General features: G+C 43.4%; 3 protein-coding genes across 4 annotated transcripts in view; all 3 read right to left on the minus strand.

Moving 5' to 3' along the window:
- Positions 1 to 1234: 1234 nt before the first annotated feature.
- Positions 1235 to 6262, minus strand: LOC136747120 (NACHT and WD repeat domain-containing protein 2). Its single transcript, XM_066700076.1, has 3 exons — positions 6238 to 6262; positions 5372 to 5952; positions 1235 to 5249 (listed from the first exon to the last, which is right to left on the minus strand). The coding sequence occupies exons 1-3, from the start codon at positions 6260 to 6262 to the stop codon at positions 1503 to 1505; spliced, it is 4353 nt and encodes a 1450-aa protein (XP_066556173.1). The 3' UTR covers positions 1235 to 1502.
- Positions 6263 to 6693: 431 nt separating this feature from the next.
- LOC136747121 (NACHT and WD repeat domain-containing protein 2) lies at positions 6694 to 8545 on the minus strand. The gene is made up of 4 exons (XM_066700077.1): positions 8473 to 8545; positions 8113 to 8201; positions 7207 to 7323; positions 6694 to 6945 (listed from the first exon to the last, which is right to left on the minus strand). Exons 1-4 carry the CDS (start codon positions 8543 to 8545, stop codon positions 6694 to 6696), a joined length of 531 nt encoding a protein of 176 aa, XP_066556174.1.
- Positions 8546 to 9015: 470 nt separating this feature from the next.
- Positions 9016 to 19352, minus strand: part of fchsd2 (FCH and double SH3 domains 2) — a 70086-nt gene continuing 59749 nt past the window's right edge. For both annotated transcript variants that reach the window (XM_066699333.1, XM_066699334.1), the window contains 8 exons: positions 18450 to 18611; positions 15159 to 15293; positions 14653 to 14736; positions 14373 to 14550; positions 13441 to 13661; positions 12630 to 12804; positions 12197 to 12282; positions 9016 to 11710 (listed from right to left, as the gene is read on the minus strand). In XM_066699333.1, the coding sequence (XP_066555430.1) occupies positions 11627 to 11710; positions 12197 to 12282; positions 12630 to 12804; positions 13441 to 13661; positions 14373 to 14550; positions 14653 to 14736; positions 15159 to 15293; positions 18450 to 18611 (1125 nt within the window). In that variant the 3' untranslated portion in view covers positions 9016 to 11626. The remainder of the gene's footprint in view (positions 11711 to 12196; positions 12283 to 12629; positions 12805 to 13440; positions 13662 to 14372; positions 14551 to 14652; positions 14737 to 15158; positions 15294 to 18449; positions 18612 to 19352) is intronic.

Below are 19352 nucleotides of genomic sequence, written 5' to 3' on the forward strand. Positions count from 1 at the left end.
TTATCTGTGCATTTCAGATATTTGTTGTAGTAATAAACATAACAGGTATTTATTCTATGCAGTCCATACAATGATTAATGTACTCGCCTTGTTAGGAGTGCATATTATAAGGCAGCTTTCATTTCAAAACGTGAAGATAACTTTCAACAGAATCATGGCTGCTGTAAATACGCTTCATTCAAGAAATGCAGATGAGGATTTGGGTGTCAGGATACTCTGAAAATAGTGAAACCTTTAAGGAACAAGGAGTGTACCCCCAACACTTACTCAAAACACATCTTTTCAGACAGTACTTGTAATTTAGTAATTTACTCTGCTGTAAGATAGCACTTATACAGTGTTTTATCATACTACTACTTGCGTTAATAGTATTCATAGTTATTTTGATTTGATTTGACTGTGACCTAACATCTTGTCTGCACTCATCAGCTTTTACAGTTGAGGATGTACGACCTCATATATTGTGTAAATTGGAAATTGTAAAATGTATTATGCTTTGAATTGCACTATTTTGTGAATTGGAATTTGTAATATGTTATGCCTTGAACTGCACTGTATTTTTGCACTTTGTATTGTGCTTATATTTTGTAAGTCGCCCTGGATAAGGGCATCTGCTAAGAAATTATTAATAGTAATAGTAATAGTAATAATAATATTATTATTATTATTATTATTATTACTATTATTATTAACAACAAACACCTTCTGGGGGTGATAGGTAGAAAAATACAGTTACAAAAAAATAAGGATTAATAATACTTATTCATAGCAATATATGCAAGGTTAAGAAAAATATTTTATTGTTAGTGTTTGTTTTGCTTTTGGACAGACCTTTATTTTTTTCATTGATGACCATCCATAGTAACTGTCTGCTTTAAAGTTGCTGCTCCTGTCTTTACCAGAGGCTATACAATAATATTACAGAAAGAGACAGCTGGAAATATAGTTACACATTATCAAGCGATTACAACTCCTACTTTTTCATGCACCCAGACTGCACAGATCCAATTTTACATTGGCAACAGAGAAGCACATTAAATTATTTGGGGCATTTGTTTAATGTGAGAATGGCAAACTATATTTATATGTTTTTGTTGATGTCAGTGAAATAAAAGCACAGATCATAGAATCTTCTGCGTTTAATGAAAGAAACCAAGAAGAATAAATCAACAAAGTACAGAAGAGAATTTCTTTACAGAAAGTTTTAGGTACTGATGAATATGACCCAATAGGTGAGAATGTTAAAAAACAAAACAAAACAAAAAAACATTTTATTCTGCATGTTGTTTTCATCCCAAACTTTGAAAACAAGAGGAAATAGTGAATCAGAGATACAGGACTAGATTGAAAACACACTAAATTCATACCAATGAAATATATATATATATATATAATGAAGTTATATAGTGCTACATAAGTATTTCAGAACGATAACTGAAGGGTCATGTTTTGCAGTTAAATATGCTTTTAATACATCTCTGAAGCTGATTTCCTCATTCACATCAACACTGTTGGTGATCAGTAGAAGAATCTACCCACACAATACTGGCGGATTCCATTGACTGCCATCTTTTGGGCTCTTCACTAAGGTAGGGCTGCCTGTCACCTATCTGGTTGATGTGTCTTTTGACATTAACCCTGCCCTCAGCTTCATCTGAAATCACATAAATCCCCACAGAGCCATCCTCAAATCCCACATAAATACTAGAGTCATCAGTAACAGTCAGGGCTGAAGGGTTTTTGCATAGGTAACAAACTCCTACATTTCTCCCATTGGAGGCTTGGACCACCTTCAGAACTGGTTTGGAGTGGAAGTCACAGACACAGTTTGATGATTCAGCATCGCAAATGAACACAATGTAGCTGCCCGATACAGTCAGGCTCACAAACAAGATGGGGGCTGTCGTCTCTAATGAATATAGCCTTCCGTTTAGAGTGTCTATGATGCTAATGGTGGCACCAGCTGTTGAGATCATAGCATATGTTCCACTTGAAGAGATCTGAAATAAGTCCAGCTGGTTTAGAGAGGGAACACATAACTGAACTTGCTGGCATATGGTTTCCTCTGCAAGATTCCAGGTGTACAGGTCCCCTGAAGAGGTGATTAAGGCCACATAGTCTGTGTAGTCAAGTAATGGCTGAAAGGCCATGACATCAGATTCACTAGAGCAGGAAAACCTCTTGCTTATACAGCCCGACCACAGACTGACAGCCAGGAGATCTCTCTTGTGCAGCCCTAGAACAAATGTGCTCTCAGGTGTGATGACTGCATTCTTCAGGTACAGATGAATCTTGCACACGACATGGCCACTGTTGAGTTTCCAAACCCGGGAGAAACTGTTCTCACACAGTGACACCACAAAATGGCTGTTGGGGGTGATCAGTAAATGGGAGGGGTGATTACCATGGATACGCTGCTGGTTTTCCCCTGTGTCCGTCTTCCAGATGTAAATGTCCCCTGAGGAATCTGAAGTGACAAGATGTTCACCAGCCACTGTGAGTTTAAAGTGCTCAACAGGGTCCCCGTGACAGAAACAGCCCTCTATGGTGCCAGTCAGCATGCCCCACTTGAACACACCATCCGAGCCATCGGTTGTATAAATGTGTTCCCCCTGGGAGCTGACAAGAACACTTTTAATCTTTATTCCTGTCTTGGAAACTGAAGAAGCTCCCAACATCAAATCCAAGTCCCAAGCTGTGAGGAATCCATTAGCTGCAATGGCCACCAAGGTTGATTGGTATTTGATCATTTTCAGGGCTTGGGTGTGGCCAATGTCCAAACGTAAAATGCACTGTCCCGTTATTCTTTTCCAAACTAGTAGGAACTGACAGTTTTCTAGGGAAGCGATTATGAGAGAGCAGTTGCTGGAGAGAACAGCTTGGATAAAGCTTCTATTACGTGGGGCTTTAAACTGGTCACTTACTGTCCAGGAGGAGGTGTCCCACAGCACAATGTGTGCCTGCTTACAGATCAGGAAAGTCCTGTTCTCAGGTGAATGTTCAGTGTGCAACACCTTCTGTTGGTCCTCTAGGTTGCAGCACTCTTTCACCAGTGTGGGTTCAACCATTATTTGTATATTCCACACGAAAACATTACCAAAGCTGTCCACCCATGACATTTCACCTCTCAGCTCAGAATGCAGTACATCAATGACACACGTTCCTGCCGAGCTTGAGGAAGACATAACAAGACGAAACCCTTCATCCTGGATGTCAAAAATGGACACTGTGCTTTTCTCCTGTCCACAAAATATGTACTTTTCATTGGAGGAACATGACACACATGTGACACAATACTGGCACTCTAGCTGCCCAAGTCGCCTTCCGGTGTTTAAGTCAAACATCCTGACATAATTTGCATCTCGGAACCATACAAAAATCCTACTGTTAACAATAAGGAAACCCTGCACTGCAGTGTCCGCAGCTGCAGGAGAGCTGGTAACAGGTTTCTGAGCATCTATTTCATAAATCAGTGTAGGCATCTCCATATTGCACAACAGCATTCTGTTACATTTTGTTGAAAGCATGAGAAAATTTCCTGCACTTTTGGCACTGGAGAACAGTAAGTCAGATGAGTTAATCAGTCTGTAGCCATCCACTACATCTTCTTTCCATGCCCAAACACAACCATTGTCCAGGAGCATTGCTATTGTTTCACACTGAGTCTGTAGTACATCAACAATAGGGGAGACGTCCACCCCTGGCAGGACTGTGCGTATAGAAGGCACACAGCTGACCGAAGAACGTACAGCACTGACACCACACTTCTTCAAGCCCTCCTGATAAATTTGCTTGGCGTAGCTCACCAAATCAGGGAAAATGTCCAGGAATGGAAGCAATTTGATCTGAATGACCATCGTCAGGTCTGCAGGGCGGCTCTGAAGTAAGCAGGTGGCACTTCGCAGGATGCTAGCGAGAAGTCTGAGCTCTTTACAGAGAGCAAGCTGTGAGGTCTCTTCCAATTCATTGATAAGTTCATTCAGCTGACCAGCTTCCAGCATCGCTTGGTGGAAGCCCAGAGACAACATCACACTCCTGCTCAGCTCCTCAAGTCGACCACTTGCTTTCAAGTGAAACGGTAGTTCATGAGTTTTCCTTAAATTACTAAAAAAAGACTTAAAGAGCCAAGGCTGGGACGGCTGCTGTCTGTCAATGTAAATTTTAACCAGAGGGCTGTTTGAGAAAGCCTGGGGAGGAGAGAGCAAACGTTTGGTTTGTGTTGTGAGACCCTGGTTGATGATCAAAGGCTTGGCTCTGCCGTAAGCCCACCGGCCATTGAAGTAGTTGGACATTGCATTGTGAATCTCCTGTACTCTCTTATCAGAGCTGAGGTAGAGCTTGTAAATGACCAGTGGAAAGTGTCTGCTTACCCAGAACAGCACCTGAGATCCCAAGAGATACCGTCTCACCAGAAAGCCCTTCAGATCAAGCAGCAACTTCTCCACTGCTGACTCAGGGACCCTCAGTTTTAAGGGCAGGTCTTCCTGGGGGAGGAACTGCATGAGCACGTTGTCTTCTGAAGACAACAGATCAGTTAATTCAGTCTCTGTGATTCCAGACTTGGCAAGGGTCAGATAGCATATGGCTTTGGAGACCATCTCTTTTCCATGTTTTTCCTCAAGCTGGTCAAGGAACCACTTAATATTCTCATGGACTCCCTTTCTTACTGAATCTCCTGTGATCTCCACATCAGAACGCCAATGACTCACCTGCCTGTGCAGCAACTCAACGTAGAGTGTGAGGCTGCAGTCATTCAGGGCTTTATTGACATATATCTGTTGTCCTGAGGTGACCCTCCTTTTGGAAGAGAAAAGAAGCTCTGTTAGCATCTTACTGCAATCCTTCCTCTCTTTTGGTGCCAATTCTACAAACTGAGACTGATCAGTGTACAGAGCCTTGAGTGCCTGCAAAATGCCAAACTTCCTGGGTGCTGTGGAAATTAAGAACTTAACATTGGGAGGTAAAGACCTGGGAAGCCACCAAATGCTCTGAGATTTGTAAGCTTCTGAGATCTGGTCGAGACCATCCAGTATGAGAACTAAAGGCCGCTCTTCAGAGGGTGCACTGAGAAGGTTTAAAAAATCTTCTTTTAGCTGACTGATATCTTTGGGGATGCACAGCAATGGCTGACCATAGCTAACGGCCACTTGTTGACAAACACTTGAGAGAAGCTGCTTCAGAGTATCATTGTCACCTTTAATAAAATGAACAACGATGACTGGATCCTTGTCACGGAGCCAAATGTCTGCCTGGAAAAGAAGACCAAGACATATTTTGAGATGAGTCAGAAATAAGTCTACATTATGCTTGCATGTTACAATTTTACAAAAACAATGAAACAATGTCTCTACATAAAGGACACTTCATGTACCTGTTTAGCACAGTGTGCAAGAAACACAGTTTTTCCAGTGCAAGGACCTCCACTCACGATGAGTGGATATTTGGTCTCCTTCTGCGTAAGGTATGTTTTAATCTGCTCCACCTCAGCACACTGGATCCTGTAGAGATGAGAATAGATGCTGCACAAGTCAGCCTGCTGCAGGATGCCTTCTGTGAGTGAGTCGATCTGAGACGTGTTTCTGGAGACCGTGACGTCAATGAGATTCAACACATTGGTGTAGAACTGCTTGCAGAGGCCCTCTATGTATCCCTGCCTCATCTCAGAGGTGTAGCCCTGTCGAAGCTCACAGGTGGTGGTGGAAGTGTACACCTGGAGCTCAGAGGAAGCAACCATACAGGGCAGGAAGTCTTCTCGCAGTTTGCAGAGCAAGGTATTGGACTTGGTGTGGCAAAAGGCCTGCAGATCAGGGTCGCTAAGGAGTCCAGACTGTTGTCCTGCTGTCCTCTCCCTCTGTCGGCTCATGTTGAAGATCTTGTGAACGTAACATAGACACCTTCTGACATCCTCGTTGGAACGGTTTTCAAGTGCGAAACGCAATTCTCTTTCAAGGACTGTCAGAGAAGATGTGGAACAAGGGAAAGTCAGACATGATAATCATATATAAGAGCATGTATAGGAGAGTAAATACATTTAGTGGTTAACTATGATGATATTCAAATCCTTTCTACCTGCTAAAATATATTAATGACTGTGGAACAATCTGGGTGATAAATCTTTGCAGATGTCTCCATAGGCAAACTGACACTTCTGACAGATATACAAGACAAAGTTGTTTTGATTTAACATATATGATTCCAGTTCTCTATAAATAAATTACAAAAGCAAATTGTCTTTACCTGAAGTGAAGTATTTATTTTCCATCTCTGGGCCTAATTTTCCTTCTTGGATACATCTGGAGACAATGGCATGAAAAATCATATTCATTTCTTGGAAGGCTTCCTGCCACTCCTGCCGATCCCTTTCTCTAGCTTTCTTGTCTGTCTGAGAAAGTGTCATTTTCATTAAAACCTTGTCAATGCACCTTAAATAAATAACAAAAGTGGTTCAATTGTTTAGGACCTAAGCTATAACATGTTATATTTCCAATCAAACTGATAGAAATGCATTTAGCCATCGATATCAATGTGACTTTTCTACAATGGGCACAAAAACCTGTTGAGAACGCAACAAGAATGCATTATATTTTAGAAATTCCCTCAAGCAGCTTGTGCAGATATGCCAAATATATTTTCCATGTATAAGACATCAGAAAGGAACATTTTCTCACTTCTCCTGACATGAACTGTGTCCGGTCACAGTGATCCAGTGATTGGATCCTGCCCAGAGGGATGCAAGCTAACCTGGCAGTAGTAGTTGGGCAGCAGTTCCTGTTTGTCCAGCAGGCAGTAGGCAGGTGGGATGGCATTCTCGTCCCTCTGGTACCAGTGATCCAGAAGCTGGGTACTCACACTGGCCTGCTGGCACATCTGCAGCACCTCCTGGAACTCGTCTACCTCGATCTGCACAGGGAGACAGGGGTCGCCGTACTGCTCCCCAATCAGAGCCTGATGGCCCCAACAGGCAGAGAGAGGGAGAGAGGTGGGGGGAGTCAGGAGAGTGCTTAGAATAGTCTGTTTCCATAGCTAATTTGAATGGATAACAATTTAATTTGGTATCAAGTTAACTGTTGTGGTAAATGTAGGATATGCACTTTCAATATGTTAAGAAAAGGAAACCCAGTGTGCATTAATAAATCTGCTGCTTTATGTTACTATTATTGTTGCTGCTGGCTGCTTTTGTGGTTACAATTACACACATTTACTCACCACAAAGAAAGGTCCGGCAGAGCTCTCCCTGCACTCCTCTAGCAGCTGCAGCCGAACCTGCTGGGCTCTGGAGTCGAGGACGTCATCGGGATCCAGGCCATCATAGGCGTCGATGACCTGAGGAGGAAACCCCTGTGCTGATTCTCTGACCCAAAAAAGTCACCCAGGTGAATTATGACTAAAGTAAAGTATGACGGCAGTGTACAAAACTTTTTAAAAGAAGACCTATTCATATTTACCTTGTACTGCAGGCCAGCATTTTTAAAGCAATGAAGTTATGTACAGACTGAGGGGGAGCATGGCATTATTGTTACTTCTCTCTGCTCCCTGGTCCACCAATATCTTCCTGACGGCAGTTTTAAAACCTGTATTACCGAGGAACATGCGTCTTTCCTGATAGATTGTGCTATAGTGTTACATTTCACTTATCAAATTTTCCTTGAACATGAAAAAATAAAACTTGCTACCAGTGTGATGAAAAATGCAGTCAGCATTTAAACTCTTACTGCAGCATTTTGCTTGGAAATGGGCCATACGCCTTGGTTTGCATTTACCAACATTCAAACACAAACACCCCACTGAGCTCAACAGCTCCAGCACGTACAGAAAGCAGTGCGTCTTCAGCAGTGTCTATAGTGCATTTATGAAGAGTTAGACATCTGTTGGGGAAAAGGGACTCATTTATAACCCAGGGCAGAGAGAAGAACCACCAGCAACTGTGTGCTCTCCTCCAGCCAGCTCTTTTTTTCTCTTGGTGTGAATCAAACAGTGTGGGCCTGGCCTCAGAGCCTGGCTTGGTTTTTAAACGAATGAAGTATGCTCCCATTACCTCTCCATTTGCATGTTTGGACAACAGTTGTTTGTATTGGGATATATTACAGGAAACTCGCAGCTCTGTAACCTTACCCTGAACTCCAGGCCGTAGGTGTACCGGCAGTACTCCCTTATTTTGGGGTACACGGTGTCCCGGAGGGCTTTCCTCTCCTCTTGGGAATCTAAACCAGCAAAGATGATCACTGTAATATTAATACTCTCCTAGAAACAGCATGCGGTTGTATTTCTGTATTATCAGTCCACTGAAACGCATTTACTTTGTGCAACAGCGGGTAGACATCAATTTAAACTCTAAAGCGGAATTATCACATCATCATGAATACACACTTGTCTATGACTTCGCAAAACACTTGGTGGTTTTTTAAACGCTCCGTGCTTGGTTTAAAAGGAAACATACATACATACATACATACATACATATATATAACTTACCCGCGGGATTGGCGCATAAGAATATTTTCACGCAGGATTTCGGCGTCTCGAAATATAATGTAGACTTCTCCATCAGTATTGGGTACTTGTAGTTTTAGTGCTGGGAAATGGGTTTGAAATCAGATCCCCCTCCCTTGGCTGGAGAACATGGCATTATTCTCGGCAAGAGGAAAAGTGTCCAAGCCCCGTCCGCCTCGGATGTCCTGTGTGGAAACCGCGGCTGATGGATCAGTCCCGCCGCCCGGGTGGGGTGCGCTGTTGTGAGCGCTGTTGTGAGCGCAGGTGCGCCTGTAGGCTTCACACCTGTCCTGCACCTGCCCAGAGCAGTATCTGTGCAAAATTGGTTTCATAATTTACCATTTTCTACCCGGTTGCTCTATGTTAAACCAGAGGCGGGACGCCTCTGGTTTAACATAGAGCAACCGGGTAGAAAATACCTGCGTTTCTGCTCTTGGGGTTCAGGTACGCTTTAGCTTCCAGATTAAAAATAAAATAAAGTAGCATACATTTAATACCAGGAGAAAATAACTAGACAAATGGGTCTCATTTTTTAATTTGTTTTATTATTTAACATTTTGTACACAATAAATACAAACTTTTTACAGCCAATAAAATGCAGAAAGTATTTTGCACCACTGCTCTCCTATACTGACGCTGCGGTTCACAGAGAGAAACCCTGTTATTCACATGTCTGTTAAGGGAAGGCCTGTTCAATGTTTTTTGTTGTTGTTGTTGTTGTTGTTGTTTTTTTAGCAGCTCTTAAAAATATTATATTTAAAATAAAATAAAATAAAATAATACTACACGTGGCTATTTCAAGGGAGCATGGTTTGAAATCATAAACTGGCCAAAGAATACAAGAGGTGGTCTCTGGTAAAAACAGCTTCTGAAGAATACAAACGCTGTAAACCATAAACTTCAAAACAAGTTTGATAACATTCAAAAGATCTCAACGAGATCAACAAGAATAGAAAGAGAAAGAGAGACGGACAGAACACATATTTATATATCTTCCCCTCCAAGTAACTACTTTTAATATCTAGACTGATTGATTTTATATTTTCATTCACATTCTTCCTCAAACATTTTAGTTTTACCTTCTCTTTACCATCAGCAATTTTGAGAACACATTTTAAAAAGCATTTTCCCCCGCAAAGAAACTAACTGCTTTCATTCGTTTTCAAGAACAAGAAATTAAAACCATAACTGGTTTGCAGAATCACACAAAGGCATTAGTCACACTAATGCTGAGAAACACAACAAACTCACAAACAAATACTCAAGGTACAGAGACAGCGGCTAAAGCAAAGACAAGGGGCAGTGCTAAAATAGCAATAATCGGTGGATTTATAACAACAACAAAAGTGCTGTAAAGAATTTCATTGCATAAAAAGGATTTTAGTTTTGTATTCACACTTGAAGGGGGATCCCACATTGATGCACTGTTTACCCTTGGGTCGGACTGGGCTGGTTCAGAGATCCAGAAGTTTAATTACAGGACTATTTTAGTTCAGAGTCGCCATGCACAGGGAAGGCATCTGTAAGCAATTGTGATGTGTGTGTTCCTTCTCATTAAACCAAATGTTTGAGTAGGAGAAGACTTTTAAGAGGGCACAACCTTCAGTTTGTTAAAAATGACAACTGAAATCAACGTCTTACCCATTAAATAGCCACGTAATTGAGCTCCTGAGTGGGTCCCCAACTGAGAACAGCCATATTGTATTCTGCAACTTTATTTTTTTACATTTTTTACATTTACTACATTTCTTTGTCTTTCACACCTGTTTATATTCCTGCAAGTGTGCATGTGTAATAAACTCAACCCCAGTAAGTGTTACCAACATTGTATTTCTAGAGAGATCAGTGGATAGGTCATAGTATATATTAAAAACAATACCATCAATGAAGAAAAAAATAAAGATAAAAATAAAATGTATTCTTTGAATCAAAGAAAAAAGTAAAAGGCTACCCCTCAAAAAGAAGCAGCATTAAAAGAAGAGACCCGAATCCAGAGAGACAGCTCTTTAAAAAAAAAAGTCAAAGCATCGAAGAGTTGGAACTGCATGTGAAGTGAGCCTCCTCTCCCGTCTGCAGTTTCACGACTCCACTCTGGGTGTCAGAAGTCTGTGATAGACATTGCCCCTGTGCTCCCCTTTATTAAATACTGTTTCAGAGTCCAATACAATTCTATTCAGTCTTTAACAGTGTTACACAATACAGATACATGTAAAATAATGCACTTCAACTAATGTTCAGATATTGATTTGCATACATAAACTGATTAAATCTGCAGATAAGTGAAAAGAATACTGAAGGGCTATACAATGATTAACCTGCCATTACTGATAATGCATCGGGGAAGATCAAAATCCGTCTAATCTGTATTGTATTCCTGTTTTTATTTGTTTTTGTTTTTTTGAGGGGGGACTAAATATTAGTAATACAGATTCTTGTCTTCGTTATAAAAGCTGAAAAGAGATATATTTCTGTTATTCGTATTTCAATTGCCACATTTCCCTTATCTATGAGATAAAAGAGCTCAACTTATCTACTCTCATTTATTTTGTGACGGGGAAATTCACAGGGGGACCAGCCCCCTCGCTTTTCGTGCCAGTTTAACAATTCCCTTTCGCCTGCATGTCAATAGGATCTATTATATATCAAATAAAGTATCGACATGATAATGCTATATGAAGAAATGTCTCGCGTATTATGAACATTCCTATGGCAACAGTAATGTACTGTACTAATGCACATTATATACGTATGATATGACTACTGGTGGCTGGGCCTTAGACTGCGTGGAGGAAGCCCCCGTGCTCCTGGATCGTCTCCCGAGGACAGGCCTGCTCGCAGACACCTCTAGGCCCCGCCCTCTCAGCTCGAATAGTTCCTGCTTCCACATGGAGAGATGAGCAAGAAAGGCACAAAATATTTGTGACTCGGAGGAAGTCGCTGGCCATCCCTTCGTTCCATTGTTCGTCTATAAGGAGTACTCGCACACTCCTCCACCCTGGCTCCAGAGACGAGAGGTCGTGGTGAAGGGGTGCGGACGTCCGGGACTCTGCTCGGAACTCCTCCACAGTGAGGAGCCAGGTCCAGATCAGTGTGTGAGCGTCGGGCGCCCCTGGCCTCCCTCGCCAGGGCGGCGCTCTTACACTAGGGTGATCTCCACCTCCTCGGTCTTCTCCACCTGCCTGCGGGGGTGCTGTGTCGGGGGAGGGGGTGCTGCCCGGACCTGTGGACAAACACACACTCGTTTTCAGAGACTTTACAACCATATTTTCTCACACACTCTCATCAGGTTTTCAGGAGCAGCACCAGGGTTATGCTGAAGAATACAAGTACATAACTTAACCTTCAGTACTGGAGTACACAAGAAAAACAAATCCTAACAACTGTTTCATTAAAACTCTAGCACTCCAGTTGCCCCATCAGTCGTGATCCTCAGTTTGTCTTGAAGGACTTGGCCGGGGGTTACTGCCCAGTGTGCTGAAGCCAGATAGTCTATTCACTGTGACCTCAGCAGGAGGTCACTGAGCTGAACCCCAGCCTGGAGGGTGCCGTGAACACACTGCTCTAAGGGTCACCCAGCTGGATTGGCCATCACAGCTTGGGACATTTCCATGGTCTGCGATGGCTCTCAAATAGGGACGGATGGGCCGCCTGCTTGCTGAAAGGCAGACAGACTGCAGGGAGCTGACGTCGACACAGGAGAACTTACAGGTCTGAGCTTCCCGGGACCGCTGTCTGGAATGAACCTGGGAGGCTGAGAGAAGCCCGGAGACTCTGAGCTGAAACTGTTGTGATCTAATAAAGTACAATGAAACAAGAGTCAAACACCATCCCCATCAGACCACATCAACATATACCACAATAGGACACAATAAAAATGACAACTAGCAAGCATCTTTACACAAACACATCAAACAAGTTCATTATTGTGGCAATTAATTCCCCAGTAAATAGCTATGAAACTCATCACCACCTAGAATTATTTCTATGTAGTAATCTTACCATGCTCTCTAGAAGGTACTAAATACATACATAATAAATAAACAGATTAAAGTGCTTCTCATGGAAATAACTTTATATTGGTAATACTAAAAGAGAATTTGCCAAGGGAAAGAGGGACACAGTTCGGAGGCTGGTCTTACTGTGAGCGTGGCCTTTGACGGGCGCTGCGAGCAGCTTGTGCTCTCCGTTGACGGAGGGGGAGCGGGGGAAGGGGGGAGCGGTGTTCTTGTCTGGGCTGGTGAAGGGGCTGCAGGGGGGCTGGTCATACAGAGGCAGGGGGGGCAGGGAGGACTGCAGCCGCAGGGAAGGAGACACCTGTGAGAGAGCACACAACACAGTCCTCAGCACAGGCCACGGAGCGGTCGGTCTGCGAGGCGAGAAGGCAGGCAGGGCACGCAGAAGGGCAGAGGCAGGCGGGAAATCTGTACTGCACTAGAGCTGAAACAAACTGGGCTGCGCTGAAGTGACACCCCCTTGCTACAGCACGACACCCTTTCTAATGAGATCCTTAACTTTACAGGACTTGCTCCAAGACTGAGGTTAATGTTGAGAAAAACACTAATTGCAAAAAACACTTCCCTCTTATCAGCCTCTTTCATTCTGTTCTGTAAACATTTTAATTGCAGGAAGGATACTGTCCCTTCCGCAGTCATTAGGTCTCACAAATCTCACGTCTGTATCCGTCAGCTGACTTGTATTCCACCCTGCATATGATAAGTGCCAGTCAAAGGTGTCTGCTGCCAATGGTCTGAGCTGGCCTTTGTGTCAGCTTGCTACAGTAGAGAGATCATGTTTGTGTACACTTGTAACTTTCCATACTTCCCAGCTGCTGGATAATAACATTTCAATATGAACCAAGCTTAACTAGATTAATGCTTCATTGACAATATTACAGGAAGAGAGATTTTCCAGTCTTCCGATTTTGTTGTCTATGTCTATGCATGTCTGTACCTGCGAGTCTGCGATCCACTGCGAGTCTCCGTTCTCCGAGCCGGCCAGATCCTCCACCAGCACGGAGGGGAAGACGCCCACGCGGCCATTAAACTCCCCCTCCCAGAAGCCGTCATCCTCCTGGTTGTCCTTGTTGAGGATGCGGATGATGGCACCTTCTGGGAAGGACAGCTCGTCATCCGTCTGCCCCTCGTAGTCGTACATCGCCTTGACGAAGCTCACTTTCAGGAACACAGAGGAGGCATGTCAACAACCACTCTTCCCACAACTCCCTGCTGCCTGCCTGGCCACAAAGCGCCACAGGCCCGGCAGAACCCCGGCCATCCGTCTCTGTTTAAGACGTTTCACAACTCGATTAGGTTTCACAACTGATAAAGTAATTTAATTTACCAGCAAAGATAAGAAACAAAAAAGGAAGCGTTTCCAAATAGACCCACTAGATGGTGGTGACAGTCATTCTTCACTCTGCTCAGTCTGCATTGAAAGGCTGTTATTTATAGCCAAAGTATGTTCAGAAGATAGGCACGATGGAGGAGAATTCCTGTTTCTCAGAGTGCTGGTGGGGGATGGGGGAAGGGTGGTTAAGGGATAATACCAAAAAACGTTTATTCCTTAGGAATCCAGTATTACAAATATGTGACAAACATCTAACAGGCTTAATGAGAATATACCAGGACTGTTTGTGTTGTGTCACACTGGGTTCCTAAACGCTATACAGAAACCACTAAATGCAATACGAATTAGAATAAATAAATAAAAACACATGTACAGCTGCTGACATTTGTGATGTCTCGGAGAAATGCTACACACTCATGCGCAGGAGCTTATATTAATATCTCTACAATCTCTAGTTTTCCACCCTGCCACCTTGCTCGCATGCTTGGCCAGTTCTCCACAGAGGGGGTGTGGTCCTGTGATGGGGGGGGTCTTACCATTTGCATCCCCATTCATGCTGCCTGATGCCAGCTCAGGCTCGGTGGAGTTGCTGGAGGTGTGCGAGCGAGCATCCAGGGCTGCCAGGGACTGCAGCATGCTGAGGAGGCTGTTGGACGTAGGGAACTGCAGGTACTTCTCTGGTACATAACCCACATGGCCCCCTTTGTTCCTTGCCTGAAAGCATTAATCACACGCGGGTGTTTTCTCTGATATTTTTTCATGGTATGGCAAAAACGATAACCTAACTATTTAGCCTGAGGACAGCAGCTGACTTACCTTGACCCAGTCCTCCATATCACCATCCTCAATCACCTCCAGCACCTCCTGCTCTTCGATGGTCAGCTCATCGGGCTGGGAAGCCTGGGGAACAGCACAACAGACACGCATTGGCCACAGAGCAAGGGCAGTCAAGTGTCCAGAAGGATAGGCAATCTCTGGACTCAAATGCAAAACTTTATGGGAAGACATTTGCCTGGTTTGGCTAGTACAGCATCATATTTCAGGACAATATAAAAGATTTCACTGTGTGTGACATTTGAACTCTTCTTAGATTTAACTTCCACATGATGCACAGGATGTGTCTGTAAATAATAAATAAACCAGGGAAGGCCTTGGAGCTGTAGCAGAACTGTAGCAGAAACAGGCCAGTGGTCTCCTCTAGTAGCTGTAGATGACTATTTGCAAGTAAATGGACCATCACTGTTCTCACTCATTACCACAGGGTCTCAGTAGACATCCATATAGGTAGACCGAGATGTGTGGTATGTGGGGAAAGACTTTACCTTGTACGAGTAGAGGACCTTGCAGGTGAGTGGGTAGTTCCTCAGAGTGCCGGAGGGGCTGGAGCTGCTGTCGTCAAACACGTCCATGTTGTCCTCGTACTCTTCTCCTTCGTCCCGCTCAAGATCAGTGACGGTCTGAGGACACAGACGCTCAGTGTTAAGTTAGGTGCCGCGGGCGTGAGAGACGAGTTATAGTCTTTACCAGCTCGAGGAGGTCGGGGGGGATTTGCTGGCAGAAAAGAGCAAGTTTAGATGGCAAGTGTGTAGGCATGGAGGGAGGGAGGGAGGGAGGGAGGAAGAGAGAGAGAGGTGCCAAGTTTTACAGTTTATGTGTTGTGGAAATACCTCCAGATAACAGGAGGCGGAGCACGTGGGAAATTCCGTTATGCTGACAAACCCCCAGGCCTGGTTCACAGACACCAAATCTAACTTCTTTTCAGAGGGTGTAAATTGATAAGTTCAGCTTTTCCATTCCCAGTGTTCTGCTTCTGTCTCCGACTCTCAGTCTACACAAAAGCGATCAGGTTCTATCGGCAGGCCTGCCACCTGGAGGGTTAGCGGTCCCGTGGGACCCGAGACGGGAAGGTGAACAATCCCTGAATCGCTCACAAGGTGGTCAGGGTTACAACACAGGCCACAAAGAGGGGAGTGGATTGGAAAGGAGGGCTTTGCAATCTAAGTAAACTGGCAATGTGCTTTCTATTTTGTTAGCAAGCACTTGGAACAGTTCAGTTCCATTTCTGATTTCACCGTATTCATTTGATAAATAATAAATTGTGGAAATTAGTGCAAACTCACAGTTTTTATTACAAATTTCACTGACAATTTGCATCTTTTATTAACAATAATACTTAATTAAGCAAACCTTCTTGTTTAGGGTAAGTTACAAAAGATGGCTTCAACAGCACTGCACTTGAATAAGACCAAACCAATCCTAGTGCATAAACACGGACGCTTTTAGTGGAAGTGGAGTCACAGGGTGGTAAATTAAGGACTTGCATGACTCTTGCTCAGAGCTGATGTTGGTCAAAGCTCTCTGGAAAGCGAAATCACTGCGAGGCATCCACTAGGGAGTGTTTTCTTTATGTTCCCACTCCCTATATGTAACTGCTGGGGGATTTCATCTGTTCTGTTTTACCGGGTAAGTTATCTGATATGCCCTCCTGAAATAGCACTAATGTTTTGTATAATTTTTACATTTGATCTCGAAATAAGTGCTTTTTTTGCACTCTCAGATCAAACTCTCAGATTAATAGACTGCCAAGATCTTTTCTTTGTTTTCTTAAACACTGTTGAAAGTTAATGAACACATTTTCCAGTGTTTAACCCCCTCATCTTGCTGGAAGAGATGCTTTCAGACGAGCCTTTTATCCGAAGCTTGTTGTTGCCATTTCCTGAGGACTTCCTTTCCCTTCTTCCCTCCAGCCGCACTGCAGCATGACATGAACTGAATTTTAAGCGCTGGAGAGCTACAATAAACATGTGAGACTCAGGTTCCCAGTGGAGGCAGAATTAAAGAGATGTGCAGGTCAGACCGATTATCAGGAACACAATCACAATCGCCTCGCTCTGATGCCAAACCAGCAGGATGACAGGCTCATATTTACTGCAATACTGTTACTGCTACTTTTTATGAGCAAGATTAACACAATTAATTATTTTCAAATGAAACGGTGAACGTACATAGATATTGAAGGCATCTGATTTCACACGTGGACTGAACATCAGAGGGAGTTCTCCAATTCTTCAGAAGAGCCGAGTGTTCAGTACCAGGCTGGGTTCAGCTGGTCTCTGCCTAGCCTGACTTAACACCTTCTTGACTTTACAACCTTCCTCTTTTGCTTTTGGCCTCCAGGTTCAGTCAGGCAGTCATCGCCCTTTCACAGGCTGAGGAGTCCCCGTACTCCATTCCACTCCGTACTTAATCCATTCATTTTGATTTGAGGCTAATGTTACTTTTATCAGAGCAGACTGTATATTTAAGTGGGATTTCAACTGGAGAATAAAATGTATAATTTAAAAGGAAGCCCGGGTCTGGCCTCCCTGCACTGCGGTATTTATGAATTGGGCGGGCGTCAAATCTCCATGTCGTGTAAGACCCCACTAATGCAAGCAGACGTTCTTCCGGAGGCTCTTCCTTATGAAAGTGAGAACCTCGATTTACACTGATCTTGTTTACGCGTTCTGTAGTAAAGTACACATAAGCACACTTAAAGTGTCTCTCTAATCATGGGGCCTTCACCTGCAAGAGATGAGAAACTGCTCCTTCCCTTGTGTTATTATTTGAACTGTATTTTAAATTGTATTTGAAATGTTAAATAAACACGAATGACTGTGAAAAGCGACAATCAACAGGATTAGTATCTACAAACATAACTGCTGCTCTTTTCCTGCTATAGTCACTGTATATTCCTATATTTAACCACTCTGATTGCCACAATTTAAATATATCTATCTATTAAATATTATCTTAGTGTTACTAATCGGATTGGTTTTACTCCTTCTAGAAAGATCTGACCGCGGCTTGTGATAAAAAGGAAACACTAACAGGAAGCCTCTTCATTGGCCGTGCTGACAGCTCAGGGTTAAGTGCACAGTCACCACATTCTTTCTTTCAGCTGCGTGTCTTTCAGCTGTTTGGCAGGAATGAAAGCCATGGCTGAAGATAAAGGCCGAATTAGGCTTGAAGTCAAAATCAGGTGGAAGAAAACAAACACCAAAAAAACAACACCCTGTTGTTCCAATGTTACACTGACAGCCCGACAGGTAATTTCCAATTCTTGTAACTTAAGGACGTCACCTTGCCAAGGGCCATCTGGAACCTGTGGGTTGCTGTTTGTTTTAAAGACAATATGGATGACAGCATACAAAATAAACCATCTCCTTTCTTTTTAATTACACAAGCAGGCCACAGGGTGTTTGTTTTAGGAAATGCAACAACACACCACGTCCGGAGCAATGGGCGCCCTCCCACACACGGGCCAACGCTGAAATGTCTGGTTCCCGTAGATTTTTCTTCTTATATTGGAAAGCCACGGACACGTCCCAGACATGGCGAGGAAGCTGGGTTTGACAGATAAGTAGAGCTGAAAACATTGCTCACAGCAATTCAATACATAAAGTACTGATTTTTGTTCTTACTGTAGTGACACAGTATCTTGGTTGAAACGCCTTACAAATGGTCTTCGTTGCATAAGTATCATGTTAATGAGATTTAAATCGAAAGGAAACAGAAAATGGGACTGCAGTGGCCCTGGAGGCTTGGGCCCTGGCGGCCTGTGTTTTGCTCACCGAAAGCGAAGGGTCATGGTTGGTGAGGCTGGGAAGGCCGGCCCAGCGTTCGTTCTCCAGTTCCTCCATCACCTGGTTCATGGCGCTCTTCAGCCAGGTGTCCACCGACACGCCGATCTGACGCAGCAGGTCCAGCCTCGCCTCTGCCTTCAGCTTCACAGTCTGCGCAGGGAGCGAGAGCGACAACAGCGTAAACACAAACCCCATGACAACATACAACCACGGCCACTAGGGGGCACAGGATTAATACAGGCAAAGCCATATCAATGGGACAAACAAATGATCAATAAGAAAAGGAGGAGAAACAGAGAAGGTCAACAAGTGAGAAAGAATAAAGGAACATTAGGAAATGGGTAACATGAGGAAGAGGCAGCCTGTGAGCAGGAAAACAAGATCAATCCAAGGGCTTAATTACAGAAGAAAACAACAACACTGCAGATTAACAACTATGGAAACAAACAGACTTATCTGCTATGTCAAACTACAGCACTTCAAGCTCATAGCTGATGATCTGGCTGGTCCTCTGATGGACAGTAAAAATAAAATCAGCTAACCTGAAATTGTTCTAAGGGACTATCATCTATCTAACATGAGACCTTTTCTTAAAACCAGCTGGAGTGCTATTTAATTCAATTTATTCAGTGTCTAAATCTGGGAGATCTGCACAGTCTGGTAGCAATAGAACATCAGTGTAGAGAAGAGATCTTCCCATCTGTCATGGTGACATTGCAGGACATTTTAATTTCCCTGCCTCCTGTTTCCTCACATGGAAATGGTTTCCCTGTCTATAACTGGCTCTGAAAATTCTCAGATGTCTTCCATTTCCAAACGGTATAATTAATCGCCTAAACTGACAGCCTTTAATGAATGAAGTAAAATGAGTTCATATAAACTAATTTAATA

The sequence above is a fragment of the Amia ocellicauda genome, chromosome 3 (genome assembly GCF_036373705.1).
Source record: "Amia ocellicauda isolate fAmiCal2 chromosome 3, fAmiCal2.hap1, whole genome shotgun sequence".
In the NCBI taxonomy this organism is placed as follows: domain Eukaryota; kingdom Metazoa; phylum Chordata; class Actinopteri; order Amiiformes; family Amiidae; genus Amia; species Amia ocellicauda.